This window comes from Bemisia tabaci, chromosome 1, assembly GCF_918797505.1.
Source record: "Bemisia tabaci chromosome 1, PGI_BMITA_v3".
Lineage (NCBI taxonomy): Eukaryota > Metazoa > Arthropoda > Insecta > Hemiptera > Aleyrodidae > Bemisia > Bemisia tabaci.
This window is the reverse complement of record NC_092793.1, coordinates 88,657,023-88,683,289: the sequence shown is the minus strand read 5'-3', so window position 1 is coordinate 88,683,289 and position 26,267 is coordinate 88,657,023. Positions and strand designations below refer to the sequence as shown.

The following is a 26,267-nucleotide window of genomic DNA, read 5'->3' as shown; positions in this document are numbered from 1 at the left end:
TAAAACGATCATTTAGATAACAGATATGTTTTTTTTAAACTTTTTTTAGAAAAACAAACATTTGTTCTACTACTAAGGAAGCAATATAACTCCGTTTCTGTTATATCGCGAGCATCTCCAGCATGTTTGACATTAGTTCCATAACATTTAGATTCAGGGGCCTTATCCAGAAATATCTTCGTGTAATGAAGATGAAAGAAGCTGACGGCCGAAATTTTTCCGCCAGGGGCTTAGAACAATTGGACTGCATGTTGCAATTAGGAACTACCTACTTATACTGTTCCTGGCTCATGTTAGACACATCATACCTACCGTGCCATTAGTTTCTCTATGCAAATAGTTGGTTTTTTATCGATGATCCAAAAATAATGGGTCCTTATACAGCAAAGTGTAGTCTTTACCGTTCTCAAATTCATTAAGGTGGTGACAAGAATGAAATGTGTACTAAGAAAACAAATTTGGCGCTAAAGGTATAAAAAGTTTAATTCTTAATTTTTACAGCATATTTTTGAACTAAGTGTAGCTCCTCTTGCCATGATTTGGTGATTGGTCTATTTTTGCAGTCATTTCTTACTGATCATGCAATTCTCAAAGATTATATCATCAGAATCCTAACTCCAATGTATTAATTCTTGTTTTTGCTCCTAATTAGAGTGGTCTCTTTAGTAATACTCTACCTACTATCATAGCTATTGTAAGGAAGAACAGTTGCAGATACCTCAAATAAAGTTAAAAAGTCAGAAACAAACATTCCGGGAAGTTAATTGATATGAGAAAAGCCTTTTGGCACTTCAACATTGAAATAAAAGTGAGATCAGAATGTAGGAGATGGTTATAAAAACCTCGAATGATATCAAATATATACTAGCCGATTGTCGCGTACACCGCAACGCGTTTATTCATAGAGGTTCTCTATCTCCCTTTCTCCCATATTTTCGGTCCCTCTCTATGAATTTGCAAAACCTAGCATCGAGCAAGTTTCACTTACTCGTTGCTGTGATCAAGTCGTACGCATCTATCTTTATTATATTTTTTATTACCAGCGTCACGAGATGGATTGAAAGATAAGGCTCTCTAAGGACCGAGCTCCACTTGTCTCGGCACTTCCATTTCCACCACGAAGCTGACCACCAAGCACAGCCTTCCAAAAGTGCTCCAATAGTCAATCCTATGTAACGATTCCATTCCTTTAATACACGCGAATAATGCGTCACTCAAAAACTCTTTCGTCTATTTTTCTTGCTCTCCCAAATGTAACTTTACCGCCACGATTAGGGTTTTAGATGTTTCAGTCCGTCTAAAGCTTAACAAATCCATAATCACGACATGGTACCACACCCTAATCGCGACACCGATAGTAATATCAAATACTTCACGGCTAGCCAGGGGGCTTTGCCCCCTGGATCCCCATGACTCACTCCTTTCTCTCACTATCACTTTGAATACATTCGAGGAAGTTCCAGGAAGAAATGCCACTCGTTGTCTTGCAACACTCCTTCAAAAGTCAAAGAATATTTTTCTGGAAAGTCCCGAAAGAACGCGGCGAGGGCCTCAATTTAATTGCGCATGACCTGGAGAAAATTTGATAGAGTTCGGAAAAATTCCAGAAAAACTATCGTCAGTCATCGCATGACACCTTCAGAAAGTCCGAGAAAATTCTAAAAAGTTCTGGAAAGGATTAATGAGGCTCCTCTTTTACGAACGGCCACCTGAATGAAGAAAATTCGAGAGAGTTCTAGAAAATTTCAAAAACATTTACTACTCGCCGCCATGTGAAACCCTCGTTATATCTATGACAATAGTAGAGCATTTTGAGAGGACGCAGGGGAGCCTCCTTAGCCGTCACCGGACGCAGTGCATATAAAAAGTTAAGGGAGGGATCGAAAGGAGCCACTGGCTGCGGCTGCGTAGTACCTATTCTAGCAGCCGATGAGCGCGGCACGATTCGGAAGCCTATGAATGCGTGGGGAATGGGGATATCAAAGATTTGAAATGGAGAACAATTTTTTTAAATGTTAGAAAAGGCTTTTCTTTCCCAATACCTAATTACTCACACTATAAGGTGCTACGATCTCGTTGTCTTAACAGGATTTTCACCTCTTTTTTTTCTTTTGGTGGTGGTTTTACACTTACATCTATATAAATAAAATCGTTGGGGGTTTCACTGTAACGCTTATTTCTGGAGTTCTACCGGACCGATTTCGACGATGCTTGACTCTGGTGAAAGCCCTTGACGTCCCGATGTCTGCAAAACTTTCAGACTTCCAAATTGTTCAGCCTCTTTCGCTTGAGACGCTCTTGAAGCCAAATCCACCCCCCTCCGACCTTAAGTTTCCGAGAGTTGCGGTATGTTTCCGTTGTAACGCCTAATTTGAGAGATCTACCGGGGCGATTTTTACGATTTTTGGGTCGACTGCAAGCTTCTAGCTTCCAGATGCTCGCAAAATTGTCAGACTTCCAAATTTTTCAGACTCCTCTTCCTGAGACGCTCTTAAAGCCAAATCTACCCCCCTCCGGCCTTAAGTTCCCGGGAATTGGTGTATGTTCCTGTTGTAACGCCTATTTTGAGAGATCTACCGGGGCGATTTTTACGATTTTTGGGTCGATTGAAAGCTTCTAGCTCCTAGATGCTCGCAAAACTATGAGAATTTCCAATTTTTCAGCCACATCTGTGTAGACCGCTGAGAGATGCAAATAGACCCCTCTCCATATTACTACTACACAGCCTTCACACAACGCCGAAGGTCAAACTCGGACTCTGTCTCGGCACTGCTCTGTCTGAATAAAAGGAAGCCGCCCCAGCTACGTGGTTCCATAAAACTGTCGAAGCGGCGCGATGACATGGGTTTTCCCGTCCTTTTTGTCTAACAACCCTCGAGACCGAGGATGCCCGCTACGGGATCGCAGCCCTATTGTCTCATATGCCAAACAAAATCTGACCCTCTAAATTTAAGGACAGTAAAAATGCAATTTTTTCTATCATTCGGAAATTGTTTTTACAGTGTACATTCTTCGATTCGCGGTGAAATTTTGAGCAGAATGGTGGTCAAACTAATGAAAATACATGATTCTACGGTACACTAAGATCGATACCACAACTGCTGCATTTATAACTTGCTGAACGATATTTCCGTTACTTATCAACATATCACGACGAAATTTAGTTCATTGTAATAAACTTTTTTAGCAGAGCGTAAATTTACTGAGAAAGTTGAAATCGAACCCGATGAGAGAAATTTCATCAATTTTTTTGGGGCTCCACTATACTCTGTGCGCGATACGAGTGCAGTTGGAAAATGAAAATATTCAGGGTTTAACATGCATGTACGGCAACACTGATGGACTCTGAATAGAAGAGGCTGCAGCCTGCTCATTCTTCCCCAGGGGCTATTGTTACTTATTGTCCACCCTCGATTTCACACCTTCCCCAGGCAAGCGCAACGCGACGAAGGCGACGGAGCGTCATGAATTTTTTTGGATCAAATAATATTCAAATTTATGTATCTTTTTTGAATTTCTCGGAAAATTTGCAGGAAGTGCATATAAAATTTAATTCAAAATCATGTATATAAGTAAGAAAGAAAAATTTATAGTTACACTCTTAGAACGAACACTGTGCAGTGTCAGAGTTGAACGTCATTATATTAAGGGATAAATTAAAGTACTTAGGCTGAGAAATATATGAATACATAAATTAGTAGATTAGTAGATAGGTAGATGGATATGTAAAAGAACCAAATACAAAGAAAACATCTCTCTCCGTTCGTCCGTAAGGCATTGCACAGTATTTAAACGACCCGAGCGACAGTCAGAAAGAACGCCGCAATCAATGAAGATAGTCGATGCACTCTCGTCAATTGCCAAGCAGAAACTGAATTTCTCAATTTACCTCTAAATGCAACATACCCACACAGAGAATAGGTGTGTCGATTGGGAATTTTGAGACGGAAAGTCCGGTTGACAAATCGAGGGAAACACTTTGGACCGTACTTGCGGAATTCCCCTGTCCGGTGCACAGAGCGGTACATCGCGGTTAGGTTTAAGGGATGACAAAGTCCAAGGCGGGTTTCTAATATAAATGAAATGTGCACACTAATTTAATATAACTATGTTCATGTCGGATGTGGATTTAGATGGAAAAGTTTCGCCCTGATCAATTGAATTTAGCACGATGCTCTTCAAAACCGCACAATTCATGAAATCTGACTATAATACATTCTATACCCCAAAATGAATTGCATTTTGCATCACAGGAAGTTCCTGAGCCAAACCATACTACATTCAAATAACTCCGTTCGGTAAACTAGACGTTCAAATTACAGCCACCCAGCGTTCCTCAGGATTTTTCGTTGGAATTCCATTTTCCTTAATAATTGTCCGATCACAATTATTTTTAGATATTTATTCTTCTCTTTTAAAGGCCGATTCGATTAAGGGGGAAAAATGAAGCAAATCTCAAAATTTCAACGGGTCAATTTTTTGGAGGAGAGGGACCCAGTAGTGAGTCACGAGAAAGAATCAACGCCTGACCTCTCGCTCATGCTTGGTGCGTCGAGTACTGAGGAAAGGTCAGTTCAGCGTTGCCAGCGTGTGCAAAATATACCTTCGGGCCAACTGCACTCGTATCGCGCACAGAGTATAAGCCGAGCAGGAAGGGAAAAAAGGATGACGAATTGAGATCTATTGCTGTCGCCTGGTCTCCTGACTCCTGACTCATGTCCAGGCCCAGCTATTCTTGAACGCTTTGACGAGATTTTGTCGGCAGACAAGTCAAAACATGATTTTCCGACCAGGGAGCGACATCCAAACCTCTCGCTAATGCTCTCATTGTATTTTTATTGGAGTTATGTCCGAATATTTTGAAAAAAGCCGAAAATGGTCTCTTTTTTAAAGCGCAGTGTTTGCAATTCTGCCCTGCTACGGAAGAACGACATGTGAACATTCGAGAGTTGCCAAATTTTCTTCGATAAAATGTTTATTTTTGAGGAAAATTATGAATATTTTCCCCATGAAATTTTCACACGTTTTAGATCAAATTAAAAACAAAATTATCCAAGAAATTGGTAGACAAGCATTCAAAAATTTTCCTGAAATTTAGTGGTTTTCCAGGGGAAATTTGGCAACGTCTGAAGACTCATACGGCGTTCTTCCTTACCACTGCAGAATTATGTTCGTCCCTCCCGTTACCCCTACATCAGCCACCTTTATCGAAGAGCAAAGGAAAACCGTGGGAAAAAACATCAGGAAGCAAAATGTTTTCAGGACTGAATTGCTTCCTTTGAATTGCTTCCTCTGAGTTGCTCCGAAAATCAGTCTATTCGTGTACGCTGCCAACTTAGCTGCATCCTGCATCTCGAGAGCAACACTGATTAGATTTCGAAATCTCGCGACTTTTTGAGAGGTTGCCCATAGCTCATCTGCTTTCGTCGGATACGTTCTTTTACGGTTATGTTAGTTGATCAATGGGTACTTAACAATATCTGCTCAATTTTTCTTTCTTTTCTCACGGAACAGTTCCGATTTGTGAGTGTCCGATACTGAGTGATACTAGTTTACCTCTGTATTCGCGAGATACGTTCTTTTGCGGCCGCGCCAGTCGATGAATGGATATTTAGCAATTTCTATTCATACTTTCTTTCCTTTCTTTTTTTTTACGGAATATCCTCGGTTTTTTTGGTGTCCAACCCAGTTTGAGGCTATTGTACACCCGTTTTCGCCAGAAACGTTCTACACAATTTCTACTCATATTTTCTGGGTGCAAATGTGCGAGATTGTTGCGTCCTGTGCATGAAGTTTGTCTCTTTTTAGTGCGTATACTAATTAATGGGTCTAATAATTTACACATTCAAACAATTCACTCGAATTTTTTACGCAGAATGTTCCTTGAGTGAGTAGCTAACGACTAGGAGGAGTAACTCCAAATTTACATGTATTTTGCCGGTCAGTGCCGAGTAACCGAAAATCCTTCTTTTATAAGGTAATACGTTTTATACCCCGTTCGTTCATACATTTGCGCGAAATTCATTTGAAAATACATTCATTTATATGATGGCCAAATGCATGAGATGCTTTTTTTTAATGTAACATTCGAAATTGTCTCTTTTCTTAAGTCCTGAACTTCTCTACTACTGGCGCCACCCGACGTATGATTGTTTAAATCTGTGGCTTTGGCGTGGTGTTGGCTGGAGTCCTGGAGGACGCCAGTGAGCTACTCCTCCTGGCCAGTGCGAAGTGCGCAGGGCTTACATTGTCATATTCCGGAGGGACTTCGCCTTATTTAACTCACAGTTAATGCCCCCCCCCCCCCCAAGAAAAATCCCTTACAGGAAAACTATCCATAAAAAATTTACAAGGAAGATCATTACGGAACTGAAAACAGGTAAACTAATTAAGGAAGGAATGCCTCTCGTATTCATATATTCAAAAGAGTTCTTATTGGATTACATTACTTTATCATCTTTTTGCATTTACGGCACGGAACACGGCTCGCTTGCGAGCCGTAAGTCACTCGCGAAGCGAGTGACCGGGGGTCCAGGGGGCGGAGCCCCTGGCTAGACGCGAAGCGAGCGAAGCGAGCCACAGCGGCTAGTTATAGGTATAAGGTCATGAAACGAACGTGGATACCTACATAACAGATCCCCGACTAAACAATCATCACCTGTAAATATACTTGTACTTACTAGAGCAAAGGAATAATATTCTTGCATTGTCGGCAATTTTTAAGTACTCTGAGCATGATGTTTCCACAGACTTAAGAGTTATTTCGATGATTTTTTGTTTTTCTTGTGCTTCATTGGCTGAAACTTTTGATGAATTTAAAATATTCACACTTGCTTCATCCTCTAAAATATTTCCTGCCGAAGTTGATAATGTTTCTAGTATTTTATCCTCCAATAGTCTCAGCAACCTTAAATTAAAAGAGAGAAACACATTTTTTCGAAAATTAATAATTTAAGCAAGAATACAGGCACTCATTGTGAAAGAAATGAATACCCAAGTCGTAAATCAAAACACCGAAGTATTTCGAGGATGACGACTTTTCCGTTTAAATTGTTTGACTATGCCACTTGGTTAACGTTTTCCGCAGTATTCTCGCCCCTCCCCCACTTGGTTATGTAATATAGTATATGTAATACACAGGGTGTACCAACTAAGTGGCGACAAACTTTCAGGGGCTGTTCTATGGCTCAAAACAAACAGAGGAGTCATTTACGAAGATCCGCTAAGATGCGTGGTTCTCGAGTTACGGGGAGTTTAATTTTTGAAAGAAAAAAACCGTACGTGTTCGGTTATGACGTCACGGGGGCCACCTATCTTAATTGTTGGATCCCCAAAAACAATTGTGGTTTCGTAAAGTTCTCATCAAGAGCTTAATAAATGGTATCTTTCGTTTTTTCGTAAAACACTCCTAATGGAGTTATTGACCGCTGAAAAAAAAAAAAAAAAAAAAAAAAAAAAAAAAAAAAAAAAAAAAAAAAAAAATATCGCATTTCCGTACGTCGCGAATAAAGCAGGCCAGGGCGTACGGTAGAACGGTATTTGTTTAGCGGTCAATAACTCCACTAGTAGAGGTTTTACGAAAAAAACGAAAGAATCTTTCAATAATAAGCTCTCGATGAGTACTTGACGAAACCACAAATGTTTTTGGGTTTAAACAATTAGGATAGCCATTGTGGCGTCATAACCGAACACGTGCTGTTTTCAAAAATTGAACTCCCCGTAACTCGAGAACCACGCATCTTAGCGGATTTTCGTTATGAACTCTTCTGTTTGTTTTGAGCCATATTACAACCCCTGAAAGTTTGTCACTACTTAATTGGTACACCCTTTTTTGGTTTATGTCATATTATTTTATTATTACTCTATATTAAGCTGCTGTTCCCACTCACTATGCCCCCCCCCCCCCTTAGATAAAAATTGGCCAAAGCGATTTCCTTTAAAATTGGTACACGCTTAGCTATTGTAATGAGGAGTTGATTAAAATTATTCCCATTCAAATTAGCTGCCTCGGATGCCTGCAAGAGCGAAAAGTTATTTCTCCATATAGTATTACATTGGAGATACGCGGTTGTTTACGCGCATCGCACTGAACAGGTTCAATCCTGTTGCGTGACGTCACTGCCTTATAGACGAAATTTAAGGTTTTAGGAGGTATTTTTCGACGAATGTTTGTGGAAATTGGTAAGCGGGGGCATTTTTCTCGGGGGATCTCGAATTTTTGGTCGGATTTTCAAAATCTCAAAATCCAAGATGGCGGCCGTGGCCTAAAATGCTAAGTCGGCTCCTGTTCTATCGATTTTCGTGAAACTCGGTATCCACGGGTATTTTTTGACGAGAAACTCGAATTTTTGGTCAGATTTTCAAAATTTCCAAATCCAAGATGGCGGCCGTGGCCTAAAATGCTAAGTCGGCTCCTGTTATATCGATTTTCGTGAAATTCGGTATCCAGGGGTATTTTTCGACGAGAAACTCGAATTTTTGGTTTAAACCATCAGAAGAAGAATTTTTGGTTAGATTTTCAAAATTTCAAAATCCAAGATGGCGGCCGTGGCCTAAAATGCTATATCGCTTCCTGATATAGATCGATTGTTATGAAATTCGGTATCCAGGGGTATTTTTCGACGAGAAACTCGAATTTTTGGTCAGATTTTCAACATTTCCAAATCCAAGATGGCGGTCCTGCACGAGAACGCGGTCCAGACTCCTAGAACATCAATTTCTGTAAAACTTGGTGAAAAAGAAGATTACGACAACTGTCTCCTCATCAGTGTTAAAAACTGTGCGGGGCGAGTCGCAAGTTCGTCGCGAAGCGTAGAACTGGGGTCCAGGGGCACTCCCCGGCTAGACGTGTCAGCTCGCAAAGAAAGCTAATCACGACTAGTTATGTAATATAGTAATCCTCTGCCCTGCAGCCGGTGGAGGACGGGCGTCGCGGCGCCGGGAGGGGGAGAGAGGCTACCGCTGCGGTGAGCGGTCGGTGGGCCTGCGCAGCGCGTCGTGCGGGGGAAGGAATTTCCTGCGAATTTTAGGCGAGCTTAGAGCTGTTGTATAATGATAAGACTCTTAAAGGATCTACTGGGTTTATTAAAACACTTAAAGGGGTTGAGAAAACTTTAAAAAGTTCTATTGAAAGTAGCCATTTTGTGAAGAGTTGTAAATTTCACCTGACTTGAATTTTACTTGAAAAAGTAACCCAATAGTTTTTCCTGGAAAATAATTTAACTGTTTTTAAAGGTTTTTTTTTTGATAAATTGCTACTCTAAGGTTATCTCTATCGGGACATTGTCAAAAAGAAAGCTAGATATGCAGGCTTAATCGCAAAAATGATATAGTTCAAGCTATACACTAAGTAAAGGGGAGAGAGAAGCAAAAAATTTAGAACATAGGTACTCACTTCTTGTTCTGAAGAGACTGGTTCATGCTTTGAGTCTTTTCCAAGTCTAAATCGGGACGATCTGATGAAATGACAACATTTTGCATAACATCTTTTACTGCTTCAGAGTTCACAGTGAAATTTAACACTGTCACCTTTATCCCAATCTCTTGTCCCAATCGTGGATTGGACACTTTTGTAGTTATGTAAAGTCTAAATCAACGAATGAAAGAAGAAGAAAAAGCAGTGAAGAATTCTTCGAAAATATATATTCATAACATATTTAATAGTGATCTAGAATTTCTCGTGACGAACAGTGAGCCCCGGTATAAAAAAATGAAAATAAAAACAAACACGGCACTTGTGCCTGCGTTTTAAGTTTTGTTATGCAAGTCTAATTGATTTGCTCGTTTTCGAGGGACCCGCGAATCTACCGTAGAAAGAGCATATTTTCTGAAGGGAGAAAGCAACAACTCAGTGGCAGTTTTAGTGTAGACAAATACCTACCCTCGCTCAAGTTCAATGATAAGGTTGCTTTGAAGCGTTGATGGTTAAGAATCCTTCGGTAAGAGTGTAGGTATTGCCAAAATCGTAGTTTTGAAGAAAACGCATTTAAATATTAGCAAGTTGGGAGGACACAATTCTCTCAGGATTGAAATAAGTTGTCCTGCTAAAGCGAATTTTACTTAAAATTCCGAACCTCTTGGAAAGTTTTGTCCCGGTTTGTCTCATCAATCACCAACAGCAGTGGACACCGGTGTTACCAGATTTGACCAATCAAATCCGTTTGTTTTCGATAAGTTGAACCTTTTTTAGAACCACCTTGCAAGGTGGTACCAAAATTACGCACCAACGTTGCAATTCGTTAGTCACCGAATCGGAAGTTCCGAACTCAAATAAAATGGCACCCAGATCGGAGGTTCGGCCCCAAAAGTAGTGCCGAGCCTCTAAATAAAATTCGCTTCTATTATAGAAAATTGTGATAATTCGTGTACCTATACTTATCTGTTCATTATTGTCAAAAAGATAATTTTAGGTACCTATGAAATACCTATAGACGCTATTAGTGCAACGTCACAGAAAAGCGATATATATCGATTTTTTCTCACTGGTAGCATTGAAAGAGGTTATGCCAATGTTATTGTTTGGATCCAATTCGATATAATGGAGAATCCCTATGATGACGTCGCCACTAATAGCGTCTATTGCTATACATGGTACATAGACAGGTCAATGGAATGTGTCCGACCAGGAACGTGAGAAACTGTTCTCATAAACGAGAAAATCTTCATACGAAGATTTTCTCGTTTATGAACACAGTTTGTTTGTTCGGTGTTATTTCTCGTTCGGGAACGCTATGTCTTCTAAGAGCCTTAATGAGCCCGTGGAGGAGTCTGTTATCTTCAGCGGAGAAGTCTCCAGAGGGCGGCTAGGGGATGTCCATTAATCGTATTGAGTGTGGCGGAATAAAAATGGTAAATGCGCACCTAATCGTGACCTACATGACTCGAAATTGGTGCTCCCCTCCCATGGTCCGCGGTCCAGAGCCCACCCTGAGAAAGAAAGCAAATCCCCACCCTAAAAACTGACTTGGGTACTCCCTGGTGTGCTTGGCACACTTTTCGTTATTGCGTAGAGAAAGAAACTACGCGATATTCTATTAAATTATCACCTGAAATTTTGGTTGTATTCAATGATGTTGTCAGCTAGTTTTATCGAAACGGTGCCTCCGGTACGGAAAGTTTGTTTCAGTAGGACAGAATCCAAAGCAGAATCTAATTTACAATCAACATTTTCCAGCAACACCTTGAAACAATGACAGAAAAATACGAAAAGTTTTGGAATTGATTTTGCCTTAAAATTAGAACACCCTTGTCAAATATTTGTTCTGAAATATATACTCCCGTTCTCCTCCTTTCACATTCAACTAATTCTCGTATCACATTCATTTGATATCTCCTCCCACTCCGTATTTCTCCTCTGATCTAGGAGCTGCAGGCAAGTTCCATAGCCTATGATTCAACCAGGCCTCACTTGCTCCACTGCACACTAAGCTCCACCAAATTTATGCGGAATTTTATATTGCAATAGTTATTTTAATTTATTAAAATTAATAATTAAACATATTATTACTTTTATTTTACTTATGTTGGTGTTTAGTATCATAAAAAACTGAAAAACTGACTCGATTGAAGAACTGAAAAAGTGGCAGGTGACCAGAAGATGACATCTTTACTCACAGGTTTTCCGTACTGAATAGCATGTTCAAGTACTCTGATGAAGTCAGGATTGTTTTGATGAATTATTTTAAGTTCACTACATCTTTCCATACTTCGAATCCAATTGTTGGCAATACCTTGAGGATCAATGATGAAGGACCATCTTCTAGAATTTCTGTAATGAAATTAAGGGTTTTGTGAAAGACAACCCTGGTAAAGTCAACCTGCCTGATATGCTGAATCAGTGTGATATTATGCTAAATCAGTAAGGAATCGTGCTGATTCAACATCATATCAGTCATATAGCATGTTACCAGGGAGAACCAGCGTAACATCAGTATGATATCAACATAATATCATTTTTATACCAACATGGAATCAGTATGTTACCAACATGACATTGGAGGAATATCAACTTGCCCTTAATATGAAATCGACATGATATTATACTACTGCCATGATACTCGCGACGTATTGATATCAATATGATGGCAGACCTACTCATGTCAATATAATATCGTGCCGATATCAACGAAACCCGAACACGTTCTGACGTATCATGCTAATATCAGTGTGAAATCGGCATGATGTCATAACAAGGACACGATGAAAACAAGCAGTGAACTCCAACACAATGTGTTGATAAGGCGCGTCATTAACTCAAACCTATCAACCCCTTAGTTTTCATTTACAGAGATTTGAAAATAGGCAAGCAGCACAACAAGAGAATCCACGATCCAGATCCAACACTGCGAGGTCAACGACGCACATTTGACGAGACCGTGTATTGTGAATGTAGAAAGGCATTCGAACGAGTTTAAGTTTTTTGATCTGCCTCAAGCAAAATCTTATCAGATTCTTGAAGAAAAGTGCTACGGAATAATTAAGCGAAGAAAGGAAAAATTCTGTCGAGCTCCTGAAAGATAAAGACGATTGAAAGGTATTTTGGGGCTAAAATGCCTAAATCATCGGTAGTATAAATCCCGTTATATTATTGAAAAGAAATTGACTCGATATAAATGCAATTGCATTAAATATGTCTTGATTTGGTCATTTTAAACGTCTTTCCATGCAAAGAAGTTCAACCATGTCCATGCTTTATTCATTCATGAATAGAAAGTCAGCAATCTACACCCCAAGAATCTACCGATTTGCCGTAAGAAATTGCAGAAACTTGATATACCTGGTCGATGTACCCACTCGTTGAATTTACCAATCAATTTCGTGAGTGCTCTTATGTTTAAAAGTCTATTTGCTATACAGGGTGATCCAAAAGTCCCTTCCACCCCCTCTAACTATTTACCTAATTGAGGTAAAGATTTGAAACTTGGGGGATATTCCTAAGTCAAAGGGAGCTACTTTTTGCCCCCCCTAAAATTTTCAGGGGGCCCCTTTGGGGGGGCAATGGACCCCAACTTTTAATTTTCAAATAGAAAGACCCCCTTTGTGATAGCTCGTTCGAAAGAGCATAAAAAAAGAAAACTTTTCGCGCAAACCCGAAGTCAATATCTCAAACCGTTTCAAAATGGCGGCCGGTTAAAGTTCAAAATGGCCGAAAATTCACACCGGTTATTTGTCGATGGATTTGCGCGAAAATCGGTATGTAGGGGTATTTTGACACGAGAAAAACGAATTTGACGTTAGATTTTCAAAAAAAACCGAAATTTCCAAAATGGCCGCCGGTTAAAGTTTCAAATGGCCGAAAATTTTCACCTCGGTTTTTACCTGATGGATTTGCCGAAAACATGGAATTTGAGAGTATTTTGGCATAAGATATACAAATTTGAACTTAGACTGCTAAAAAAATCAATTTTTGGTCATTTTGAACTTTAACCGGCGGCCATTTTGGAAATTTCGGTTTTTTTGAAAATCTAACGTCAAATTCGTTTTTCTCGTGTCAAAATACCCCTTAAAACGGACTTTCGCGCAAATCCATCGACGAATAACCGGTGTGAATTTTCGGCCATTTTGAACTTTAACCGGCCGCCATTTTGAAACGGTTTGAGATATCGACTTCGGGTTTGCGCGAAAAGTTTTCTTTTTTTATGCTCTTTCGAACGAGCTATCACAAAGGGGGTTTTCCCCATTTGAAAAATAAAAGTTTGGGGCCGTCCCCCCCCCCCCAAGGGGGCCTCCTGAAAATTTTAGGGGGGCCAAAAAGTAGCTCTCTTTGACCTAGGAATATCCCCCAAGTTTCAAATCTTTACCTCAATTAGGTAAAAAGTTAGAGGGGGTGGAAGGGACTTTTGGATCACCCTGTTGTTATTTTGGGTGTATTTATGTTTCATGAAACAATAATAAGTAATTTCAATCCCGAAAAACCATCAATTTTCAATATAAAATCGAAAAGGCGAAATATGTCGACTCCCTGACGTGAAAACTAGATTCTACGTGTGAAAATACTTATGTATCAAAATGCTGAACAGAAACTATGTTTGGACACAGTCAGAAGTCCGTGGAAACATCAATTCTACAGAAAAACAGTAAAAATTAGATCAGATTTTAGCCGCTTTGCCCGCCTCTCTTCGTTATTTACAAACCTTTCCTGCACTCATCTCAAAATTTTTCTCAGAGCTTTGTGTTATTATCACCTTCCATTTAAATCCCGGTTCGATGGCCGAATCGGCTGCCCAAAAGCAAGCCATTTTTGAAGAGTTCTATGAGAAATTCGTGATATTATCCGCTCTCAGGAAATCACCCTATGGCTAAAATTGATGGTATAAATGTTTGAGTGCTAAAAATAATCGTACCCAAGAAACTAAGGCATTGAACTATGGAGTCAATTTCGTTTTAATAATAATATAACGGGACTACCGGTGATTTAGCTAATAGCCCTAGAATACTATTTAAGCGCCTTTATCTTCCAAAACCTCGACGGATTTTTTTTTTTCTTTTTGGCTTAAACGACTCAAGAGACACTGTAGTTAAAAAGTGTAAAGAATTTTCGATTTGGACACATAAAAAATGTCTAACTCGTCCAGGCACACCGTGTATTGTATGGAGTACTGCTTCTATTCGATCTCTCTCTTCAAGTCAAAAATTCTTACAAGGAAGCTCCTTGCAAGAGACGAATTTTTTGTAAGTTCCCCCAATTTTTTCTCCGTTACATAATTGAATTGCTTGTCAAATATTGTATATCAATTATATTTAATTGTAATTTATGCATTTCTTTTTTTCCCCTTCATTTTATTTTTTGTATCGAGAAGTCAAGGTTTTGTTGATTTCTTCGGATTTCGATTACTGTAACTTCTCTTCTAATCGGCCGATTTTTATGAATGAGGCCTCTTTTTATTCGTATTTTAACGGAGAGTAAGGAAAAAATTGCTAAATACATGCGAAACAATTTTTTTGGAAAATAGGATGAATCCTAGCGCGACGGTGAAAGGGTTAATTAAGCGTGAGTAATCGGCGAGGGTCTCGGCCGCGCTGGGACCCAAGTCCATTGTTACCCGACGAGCGCCGATGAGATGCCGACGCAGTGATGAAGCGCGTGGGGAGGAGAGGGGTACGTGGATTCCTGTATTGAGTCTCGAGGTTCATCACAGATGGCTGCTCGGGCTATCAGAGCAGTGGTACCAAATTTTGAAAATCAAACAGGGGTGTATAGATCTGTCAAAGCAACGTTATGAACGAAACGGAGGTGTAAAATTCTCATTCCTAGAGTTCTGGCCTGCTCAGCGATCCTCGAATCAGTTTGTTTGCTTCTGCTTCTATATGCATATTTTAAATCAGCGCTGACCACTCTTAGGTTTTTTTAGAAAAAACCAAGTAACGTAGACTCTTGGTATTCATTGCACATAAACTAGAAAGCCCCAGAATGAGAAATACATTAGAATCATAATTATTGACGGAGTAGTAAACTTTTCACACGCTTTGGAAGATCACAGAAGTTCGCGGTAGTCACTTTTCGGTAAGGAACTAAGGGACTCGGTTATTGTATCGAGTGGGGGGTCGAAACGATCGCAAAGGCGGTATACTACGTATACGCGCCAAAATGACAGTCTCTATATTCTAACACTACAACATCTTCTTTAGTGCGGACACTATGGATACCCCTGGTTCACGGAAATTTAAAATCCTAAGATCTCGATACACGATCAAATTCCCGAACCAATTACCATCAAAGTGTCGGGAGTCATCAGTCTTAAAATCATTACTTTGCTTATTTTAAAATGAAAACTTGGCAGAAATGTTTCGTGCGGCAGAAAAAGATGAATGGTGGCACTCCATTCTGATCAAATTTTGACGGCCCGTCCAATTTTGATCTAAGAGGACTGTTGCATGGTGACCATCCGCCATCAACTGGTCTACTTGATCAGAATTGGTTCAGAATTTGATCGTGTATCCAGACTTTTACAAACTACTTCCTCTCCATCTCGCTATTGCTAAAGGAGCAGATACACCTGCGAGCTAGACGCGCGTCTTGAGCGGCGAGTAGGCCTTCGTCCGTGCTCGGCAATCTTCGTAGCCAATCCTTGATATATTTGCCTGCTCATCTCGTCCAAGATTTTGGACTCCATGCTCATCGCTAAACTTCTCACCTCTTTGCTTGAGCATGGAGTCCAATAGCAAGTAGACCTTTTTTAGTTTTATAGTTCATCATGATCGAAAATCGTATAGCTCTCTTATCTAATCTAACTTGAACCCAACCTAATCTAACCTAACCTAACCTAACCTAACCTAACCTACCTAACCTAACCAATGCACAACATTTTACGAAAACACTTTTTTACGTCTTTATTTCACAAAAATTGTCTGAATAAATTTTTGGACCATATGCTCTTGTGTTGTCAGAGAATACCTACATCCCACAATTTTGGACGCTAAGCTCACTTCGATTTTTCTAAAAAATTATCCCTCATTAAAGTGAGCATGGAGTCCAAGATCTTGGACGTGATGAAACACCGGACGTTATATAGGTGATCATGGAGTCCAATATCATGGACGCGATGCTACATTACCTCTGCGATTGTGTGAGAGTGTAAATAAGCGCGGGAATTCATAGCGGAAAACGGAAATTCAATTTGAACTTGCACCCGGACCCCATGAACGGACAAATAAATAAAGTTGGGACGGTGACTCGGTATTATACACGTACTTTAGCTCGGCTTGAAATTGGCCGTTTTTGCGGATTTTGACATGTGACTTGACAGGGGTTGATCTGACGACATTATTGGTTATTTCCTAACTTGTGTCAAAAAGTTTTCCGTTAAAGTCTCAAAATGTGATTTCTTGACACGATTCGACAAAATTCGCTGTACTTATTGTATTGAGCGTTTTAAATCTCTGGACTGAATACAAGAGATATGCATCTAATAGAGATACGGGTATGCCTCTAAGTTGAAAATTAAACTATTCTTCAGAGGTGTATTTTCACTGCATGAGAGTTATATTTATAAAAATTAAAAATTAGAAGTGAACAAAGAATATAAGGCAAATATTGCCAAAACCAGCAAAAAGTCTTGTATTAAAATAACCAATTTCGTCGTCAGTTCAACCCCTGGCAAGTCATACGCCGCAAAAACGGCCGATTTTAAGCCGGCAAATTTCGAGCAACAATTTCTTGATGAAAAATTAAAATTTGGATTCTTCAAGGTTTAATTTCGGAGAATATTTGTTCAAACGGCGACTTCATAGCTTGATTTTAATGTCATTTACGGAATTTTCACGTTTCCGACTTGGCAACGCTGTAGCGCGCGGGAAAAATTTAGGGTAAACTTGCAAATGACGGGAAAAGGCGTGTCTAGTGATAGGGAACAACATATCCGACTCCGGGCGAAAGCCACGGGGGGGAGGGGGGAGGGGGGGGTAAGATCGCTGCTTTTGAATAACCCTCTTTATTAAAACAATACCATTTATGTATTGGATTGTTTAGGAGGAAAAACTATGGATAATATGAAGCAAAATTGAGTGATGTATCGGTGGTACGATTGCAGCGCAACACTTTAGAAAGGGAAAAACAAATTACCAGGAGCGGTAGTGACCCCGTCAATCCGATAGAGATCTCCAACCGAGAAAAGGGGAGCCGCTGCTGTATCCTACAAGAACTCTTTGAACTTTTGCGTTATTCTGAGATATCTCCGCGAAAACTGAACAAAACTCAAAACCCTTTGCACACCGGCTGGCATAATTATTTCCCCACATTCATGCAGGCGAAATTTGGAGGTGATGCATTAAGCATCTGCCGATGAGGTCTAAAGAGACCCAAACCGGTATAGATCTCTCGGCGTGACTCTAACTTATTATTCCAATGCAAACTGCCTGAGCTGAACACTCCCCCCCCCCCCCCCCCCCGGTTTTGTACTGGTACTCTTTAGAGTTAAAAAAATGTATTTCTGACTCTAATTATAACTTTCGGAACTTCTTGGCTTTGATTTCTCCACGAAATGGTGTGGAACCAGCACCATTTCTTCACCTTCTTACATGTATACACATATGTACAAATATTGATTATTTCACCTCAAAAACCTTATGTTCTGTACATGGGCATTCCTCAATAAAAATAAGTAAGTTCATAGGTAAGTAATGAAGGATGGCTCTGCTAAAATTTGTTTCAAGTTGTTTGGTAGCTTGTCGATATATTTGTGAGCTTTTCTTAGGTATTCACTCTCTCTTATTATTTATTCATATACCTATACCGTTTGTGAAAGAACACAAAATATACCTACTCTATGGTGCTCGGCCCTGTGAGTTCAAAATCTTTCATCCAAAGACATAAAGACGGAGTGCTCGTATCTAAAAGCACAGGGAAAAAGTGAAGCCTGGTTTGGCGCTGGGTGCTTGTGTGAGTGTGTAAATGAGCGCGGGAATTCATGGCGGCAAACGGAAATTTGATTTGAACTTGGCCTCTTGATTTTTCCACATTTCTTCTTCGAAACGTATTTTAAATGCCTAAAACGAATATATTAAAAAAGTTGGGACTGCGTCCTACTATAATATACCTACTTTTGCTCGGTAACAGGCAGTAATCTCAGATAAAGTTAGTTTTTCTTCTGCTCGTGGTGGTTCTGCCGGTTCAAACAGGCCGTTACAGTCGTAGATGACCGTTACTCCCAAATGAAATTAATCGGTCGACGACGGACCAAAACTAACCTAAAGTTATAAAAATACTAGGGGGCTACGCCCCCTGGCCGCTACACGGCCCATCCCCCTGAAGGCGCTCCGCGCCATCAATGGGCCGCTTCGCGGCCCTATTTTTACCTTCTATCAGTGTTAGTTTTATTTTTCCCCCCAAAAAAGTACGATATGAGGTATACTTTACTTTCAGAATGAAATAATTTTTGGTTTCAATGAATAAATTTTTTTTTTTTTTTTTTTTTTTAGTCAAAAGGACGCGTTTTGGAATGACTGCTTGATGAAATATTGCAGTAAAATAACGGACAATGACGATCAGGTAATAATTAAGATAGTCAGGAGTCGGGGATCGAACCCACTTCGAGAATTAGCTGGACGCATCCGACGTCTTAGACGATTCGGCCACCGCTCGAATAGTAGTCATTGGCGTGAATCTTGGGTAGATAAGTATAGAGCTGATGCGCAGACTACCCAGCTACTGCGCAACCTCCTCGACCACTGCGCATCCTCCCGCGGATAGCGGTAGCAGTCCCGGAGCATTCCGTAAATTCACTCAATTTTATAACTTGATTTTAAGAAAACCTGGGTCCCATTTCCACAATTTGATTAGAGCAGGCTCATCTAGGGCATATTACCTGTCGATTTACGCAAAAATCATGGAAATCGGCCCGGTAGAACGCTCAAACGAACCATGACAAAAAGTATATATTTACATTGTTTAAATGGGAGAATTCGCAACTTTACCGCTTAAAATAAAAAAAAACCTGGGCCATATTTTAAAAATCTGAAAAGAGTTGGCTTATCTAGAGACAACTGTCCGTCGATAGCCGCAAAAATCATTAAAATCGGCCCGGTAGAACGCTGGAACTAATTGTAAGCGTCACCAGTTACGCAAAATTAGGAGGTCTTGGAGCTTATATATATGATGAGTGTGTAAGTGAATTTGGGCAAAAATCAACCTAAAATACTTTGTTTCCGCAATTTTATTTAGTTCCCGCCCTACATTTGAATTTCAAACCTGTCCCGATTTCGCCGCCAATCCTCTAGCCAATAGTAGAGGTGGTTGAAAAGAAGCTTCATTTTTTGCTTTTAGCCCTCCGTCTTTATGTCTTTGCTTTCATCACATATTACTTTATGCTGTCGAGACGCATTCACCCGTGGCAAGACCTATCATTAGCTTATACAGCACGCCGTTAAATTCAAAAATCATTGATGTAATGCAGGTTTTTAGCATGTAAACGAACTGATCTTTTGGAATGTTGCAAATTTGTTCAGTCTCATCACGCCTATCATTCACACAGCTCAAAGCCAGATCGGCAGGTATGTTTAAGTACTTGAAATGGTAACATTCCGAGAAATAAGACAAAAATCGTTGGGCAATTCTAAATCATCCATGCACGATGCACTCGAAAAATTCAAATGAATTCTTCACATGATATTCCGGTTTATCCACAGTATGCGATAAAATTTTACACAAAAAAGAGACACTGCATAAAAAGGTGAATTTATTGGTCGTAGCGGCTTATCATCTTTATGTATTTTAATCATACTTAAATATTTAATTATTAATAATCCATAAATTTTAGACAGCTTAACGTATTATTTTATGAAAAAATTAAACACTAAGAAGCGGCCCAAAACTGTATATAACAAGGTGGAGAAATGGTGCTGGGTCCACACCATTTCGCGGGGAAACAAAGCCAAGAAATACCAAAAATTAAAATTAGAGTCAAAAGAATTTTTAGAACTCTAATGCGCACCAGTGCGTAACTGAGGGGGGAGAGTGTTCAGCTCAGGCAGTTTGCAATGGAATATTAAATTGGAGTCACGCCGAGAGATCTTTACCGGTTTGGGCCTTATTAGACCTCATCAGAAGATCACACTCAGCAGTGAACCCAACTTAACATGCCGCAAAATCCAAGACGGCATTAAAACGCCGTCATGGATATGACCCGAGGCATGACACAAAAGTGTGATCCTCGCGCCATCTACCGTCGCTGCTGAACAACTCTCATAACAAAACAAGGAAAACCCGAGAAAAATGATTATCGGACTGGTTGGAGATGCGAACGCATCTAGACGCAACCGCCCGCTCTCGAACGAGAGAGAAACACATACCCCGAGCTGTGCGTACAAATGAAAAAAACTGCACTGGTGCGCATTAGAGTTCTAAAAATTCTTTTGACTCTAATTTTAATTTTTGGTATTTCTTGGCTTTGTTTCCCCGCGAAATGGTGTGGACCCAGCACCATTTCTCCACCTTGTCGTATTATTTTACCGGTATCATAATGGCTTTATGAGTGTGATATCATCATGATCGAAATCATTTTGACGTCTGTACGATATAAATGAGCCAAGCGGGTGAAGAGGAATTTTAAAAAGATTTCTGCAAGTGTCTCTCACCGGATCCCCCTCCCTGTCCATTAAAATGATTTGACTACGCTCCTGGCAATCTTTCGGTGCGCAACTCTTATGCTAGGTGTCTACTTTTGAAAGGCAAGCCTTCGTAGAGGCAACATACTTAATGTGTCTTAAAGGCTTCACTTGGCACATCCGCTAATGTATTTCGACAATTTCTTTGCGGCAGAGCAAAAGTCTTTTCACAAATCTACTACCTATTTTCAAATCTACTTACTTTAATATGATTCCATTTTCGACGAAAACTGCGTCATTTGGTAAACCATGGATCTTCCAGTTCAGCATTTCTACATCATTTCCCAAGACCTCGGAAATATGGAAACTTTCAGAACATGAGAGTCTGTTGATTTTCAAATAGTTCTCCCATGCAATAGATTGTTGTCGTCTTAAGTTCGGACAGAAAGCTCCCAAATATCCAATTACCCCAGCAGCGAGCATTACATCACCTTGAATGGATATAATTACATTGTAGGTACATGGTTACTTACATTCAAATAATATAGAAGAATAAATTGACGTAGAATTCATATGGCGCACCGTCTATTTGCCTCACATTTTTTTGCCCCTTTTTTCTCCAAAAATACAAAGCTTCTTATGAAGAAATGGGGTTCTAAAGTAATTTAGAGCAAATAGGCCGGACGCCCTATCAATTTTACGGAAAGTTTCGCATAGAATCCAAATCTGAAGTCAAAACATACCTTTGCTATTTGAAATTTTCGTCTTACGCCCTTTCAAAGTCTTAAAATACTTGGGGAGAAGTAGGGTAAAAACAGGGACTTTAGAACAAAAGTTTTTAGCCAAATTGTGCAGAAAAATACGAATTAAATTACAGTGATGTATGGTGCTTATTGTTCAATATGGCAACGCTGTAAAAAAGTATTGCATGTTGCCCCTTCAATATGCGGGTTATGCAATGGTGTAATGTAGCCCCTTCAATACGCAGGTTATGCAATGGTGTATTTTTCAAGATGGCGGTTACAACGTTGCCGGACGGTGCACATAAATAAGTGATTTGTTTGTGGGTGAAATTTTGCAACATCGAATTTTACAGTGTTGCCAGATGGTGCAAGAAATTAGTTTATTTTTTTCAATACAATGTTGCCAGATTGTGCAAAAAATTCGGATTTTCGGACTTAGCGTATCTTAAAGTAACGGTCTGGTATCGGAGACTGGAGAGTAGGGTCTGATTCGGGAAATTGAAAAATTTTCGGAAAATTACCCTCCTCCGATCCGCCGCGGACCGATGCGATTCTTTTCCATTATCGAAGATCGGAAAACTGTACGGACCGAATTTTGATACGAGTTTTAGTTTTGGAGATTTCGGACTTGTAAAATTTTCGGCTTCGAAAGACCGTATCTTACAGTATGGGCCTGGTATCGGGGACTGGAGATTAGGGTCTGATTCGGGAATTTCCATTTTCAGTAGTGTGCGCTTGGAGATGCGTATGGGAACCTTGTGTTTTGCGATGAGCAGCTGGGATTTGATATTGCATTGTTCAGTTTGATGAATCAAAAAATTTTTTTATTTTTTATTATTATTTTTTTTTTTTTTAGTGGATATTTACTGTTACAGTTTAAAACAGTTCGTGTTTAGAAAACGCACGCGTTCGAGAAACGTGCGCGTTTAGAAAACGTGCGGGTTGTCAACCACAAACATCGATCCCTTCTCCTTCTCCAAACTTTAAATCAATACTTATGTTATCGACTTTCCGATTGTTATTTTTACGGGCCATCCTGATGAAACGGAACTTGCAGTCGGATGATATGTACTTAGAGTACAGGTACGGAGCGGAGCAAATGAGCGCCAGTAAACTCAAGATGAATAGAAGAACGTCCGTCAAGGTAGAGGGTGCGCATTTGATTTCCGGACAGACCGGGCACATTGTGATTTCTGCTTCGGATGAGTTTTCCGCCACCGTTGTGGAATTCACTCCAACGATGGTTACGATGATAATGATGAAAGTGATGAGAATTATTTTATCGATCATGATTTCTTCCTTGCGATACTGAGAAGAGAATGCATACTATTTGTACGAAATCCTTACCATCGATCCAACTGTTGTGACTCGCGTCCAGACCCAACCATTAGACAAAGGCCTGGTTTTTCTTGCGACGCAGAATTTTCTCCACCAGGAACGTATCCTTATAGTTGGTGGGTTGGAGTTCTTTGCGGTAGAATTTTCCTTTGATGATCGTATCGTGCGTGTCTTTCAGATCGTACGTGATCGGAACGGTCGGATTGACGCTGACAATCTTGAAAATTTCCGTGCTCCAATTCGGTGTGTATCCTTTCTCGAACATGGCTTTGAGTCTCGAGATCCGGACGTGATCACCGACATTCAGTTTTCGTCTGGCCAGACGTCTCTTTTCAATTTTACTCAACGGCGGTCCACGAAGCTTTTGCAGGATCATCGGTACATCATTTTCAGTGACATCGATTGGTTTCATCCCGATGGTGCGATGAACGCTCCCGTTATATTCACGGATGAGTTTCGGTAATAGATCTACCCTCTTGTACGATCCTTGCGCACTGAACTCTTTCCACGTCTTCGTTTTGAGCGTTCGGTTGAATCGCTCGACAATGGAGGCTTTTGTTGTCGAGTACGAGCTGTACATATTGATCTGATGACGCTTCATCATTGCTTGACATTTTTAGTTGTAGAATTCCGAGCCCATATCGACTTGTAAATGTTTCGGTGACTTTCCGGCTGCTTTGAGAACGCGTTGCAGAGCATAAGTGACATCCGTGGCCGTTTTCGATTTGAGCGGTTCGGCCCACGCCTTTTTCGAGCACGCGTCGATGACGGTGAGGAGATATCTGTATCCTTTGTTGACCGAGGCGTACGATTGCATCTCGACGAGATCGGCTTGCCATAAATCGAACAATCCGAGAATCCGTACTTTACGACGCGGATAGTTTCGTCGTGCAGGTTTATGTAGCTCCTCGACGATCCCACGTTTTTCTGCCGACATGATAATTACCGTCGACGTCGTCGTCGTCCGCTCTCTCGATTCAAATGCTGTTTCGATGCTACTATTTTAACCAGACGATTGTAAGATTGTTGAAGTTGGTGGATACGCTCCAGACAGTGTTGACCTAACTTCATAGCTTCCTTCCACTTCCGTTCGGACCATTGTTTGTTCACCGCATCCTCATCGCTTTCGGAATCTTGCACTTGACGAATCCATTTGTTCGATACGATATAATTTCCGGCGGAATCCAGTGAGAATCCGACACCTTTTGGCCCGCGGCGTAATTTCGATCGGCCAAAACCGTCAGTGTGACCCATCGCAACTCTATTTTCCTTTCGCTCGATTCACAACCTCTAGTCGACTGATCCTATTTTCCAGTCGTTTTACGGATGCTTACCGACGGATTTGCATGAAATTCGATATCCTGGTGGTTTTTGGGTGGATAAAAAGAAATCTTTCATTAATTCTTGAAACACTCATTTATCGATATCGTATTTCATGCAAATACATTCGTTAACAGCCGTAAAACTGATATCTTGCCACTTTTCCGCCGCCATTTTGAAAGTCATCGGAATTTCAGATATCCAATGAAAAATTCGTTCTTATCTTGCCAAAATACCCCCGTATACAAAGTTTCATGCAAATCCAACGATAAGCAGCCTGAATATCCACTTCTCGCTCTAGGCCGCCATTTTGACCGCCGCCATTTTGAAAAGGACTGACTTTTCTGGAAAACCGATGCCAGAATCGTTTTTCTCGTCCCAAAATACCCGAGAATTCTGAGTTTCAGACCAATCCGCCGAAAAAAAAATGGAGATGCCAAATTTCCGCCATTTTGAACTTTGACCGGCCGCCATTTTGTCAAAAATCAACATTTTGACCTGCGGTTTGCGCCGAAAATTTTCTTTTCTTATTATCTTTCGAATGAGGTATCACAAAAGGAGGGTTGCCATTTGGAAAAAAAAAGTTAGCCCCTGCCCCCCTTAGGGGGGTGGCCGCCCCCCAAAATTTAGGGTGGACCAAAAAGTTGCTAGTTTAGCCCGAGGAACATTGCCAAAGTTTCAAACTTCTATCTCAATTTGAAAAAAGTTACAGGGGTGGTCAGTGACTTTTGGATAACCCTGTATAGGTATCGAAACCTTTTCTGTACCTTCCCTCGTTCTTATTACTATCTTCATCGATGACTAAAAACCCGTACTTGTCGTGCCAGCACACCGAGTTGATATGTCTGAAATCTTCGAACGTGAAATCTGTGTTGACGTGATCGTCGTAGATGTGTCGCAAGTTTTTATTGTCCTGTTTGAAAACTACGAGCAGGTTAGCGTTATCCCGAATCAATTGTTCCGGTATGCGAGAATACGTTATACACAAGTAGAAACTATCGACCGAGCTGTGCCTTCCCATACTGAAATAATCCCGCATCGCATTTTGTTTGTCACAAACGACATCATCGAAAATGAAGACCGAGTCCGATGCGGCATCGTTTGGTGGAACACTGTCGGCCGTGTCCGAATAGACGTTGTATCCGAGACCGTCGATTCCGTCGAATATCTGACGCAGTTCGTCGTACTTTGGTTGGAACGGTGTCTTGGAGTACGTACACGTTGCGGAACTTCAATCCGTTCGGATGTTGTAGCAAGCAAACCATCACGTTTGTTTTACCGCAGTTGGACGGTCCGACGACAATGCAACGGATACTCTCCGGTAACAGTTCACTGTGTCACGTTGTTGTCGTCGGTTTTCATTTTGCTTCTTCCGTTTGTCGAGGTTTGGGACTCGCAATGACTTTCTTTGCTTGACGAGTCGCATCGTATTCGTTCCCTATTTTATCGGAGAGTCATTGTCTACTTCTCCGTATAAATAGTATGGACATTTTCGTCAGAGTATGTCACCGAGAAGATTATCAACTTGCAGCAAAACCAATCGAGGACGTGGACTGTTAAACTCGTTGATAAACTCGCTACCGTTCGAACTACACTTGCCGGGCGACTACAGGTACTGCGGACCGGGCACTCGTCTTGTAGAATGATTGAAACGTGAAGATCCGGGTATAAACTCGCTTAACGAAGCTTGCAAGTTTCATGACATCGCTTGCAATAAGACCAAAGACACTACCGAAAGGAACAAAGCCAATCTCAAACTTGCGGACAGAGCTCGGGAACGTGCGAAAACGTCCGATTTATCGTTGTGTGTAAGAGCAGCGGCATACG

General features: G+C 40.6%; 1 protein-coding gene across 1 annotated transcript in view; it reads right to left on the bottom strand.

The window, feature by feature from the left end:
• The window catches only part of Dhc36C (Dynein heavy chain at 36C), a 542,513-nt gene that overhangs the window by 72,851 nt on the left and 443,395 nt on the right, over window positions 1-26,267 (bottom strand). The window contains exons 48-52 of the mRNA XM_072306421.1: window positions 21,302-21,530; window positions 11,614-11,767; window positions 11,046-11,179; window positions 9,395-9,586; window positions 6,681-6,907 (exon numbers count right to left, since the gene is read on the bottom strand). Coding sequence (XP_072162522.1) covers window positions 6,681-6,907; window positions 9,395-9,586; window positions 11,046-11,179; window positions 11,614-11,767; window positions 21,302-21,530 — 936 coding nt within the window. The remainder of the gene's footprint in view (window positions 1-6,680; window positions 6,908-9,394; window positions 9,587-11,045; window positions 11,180-11,613; window positions 11,768-21,301; window positions 21,531-26,267) is intronic.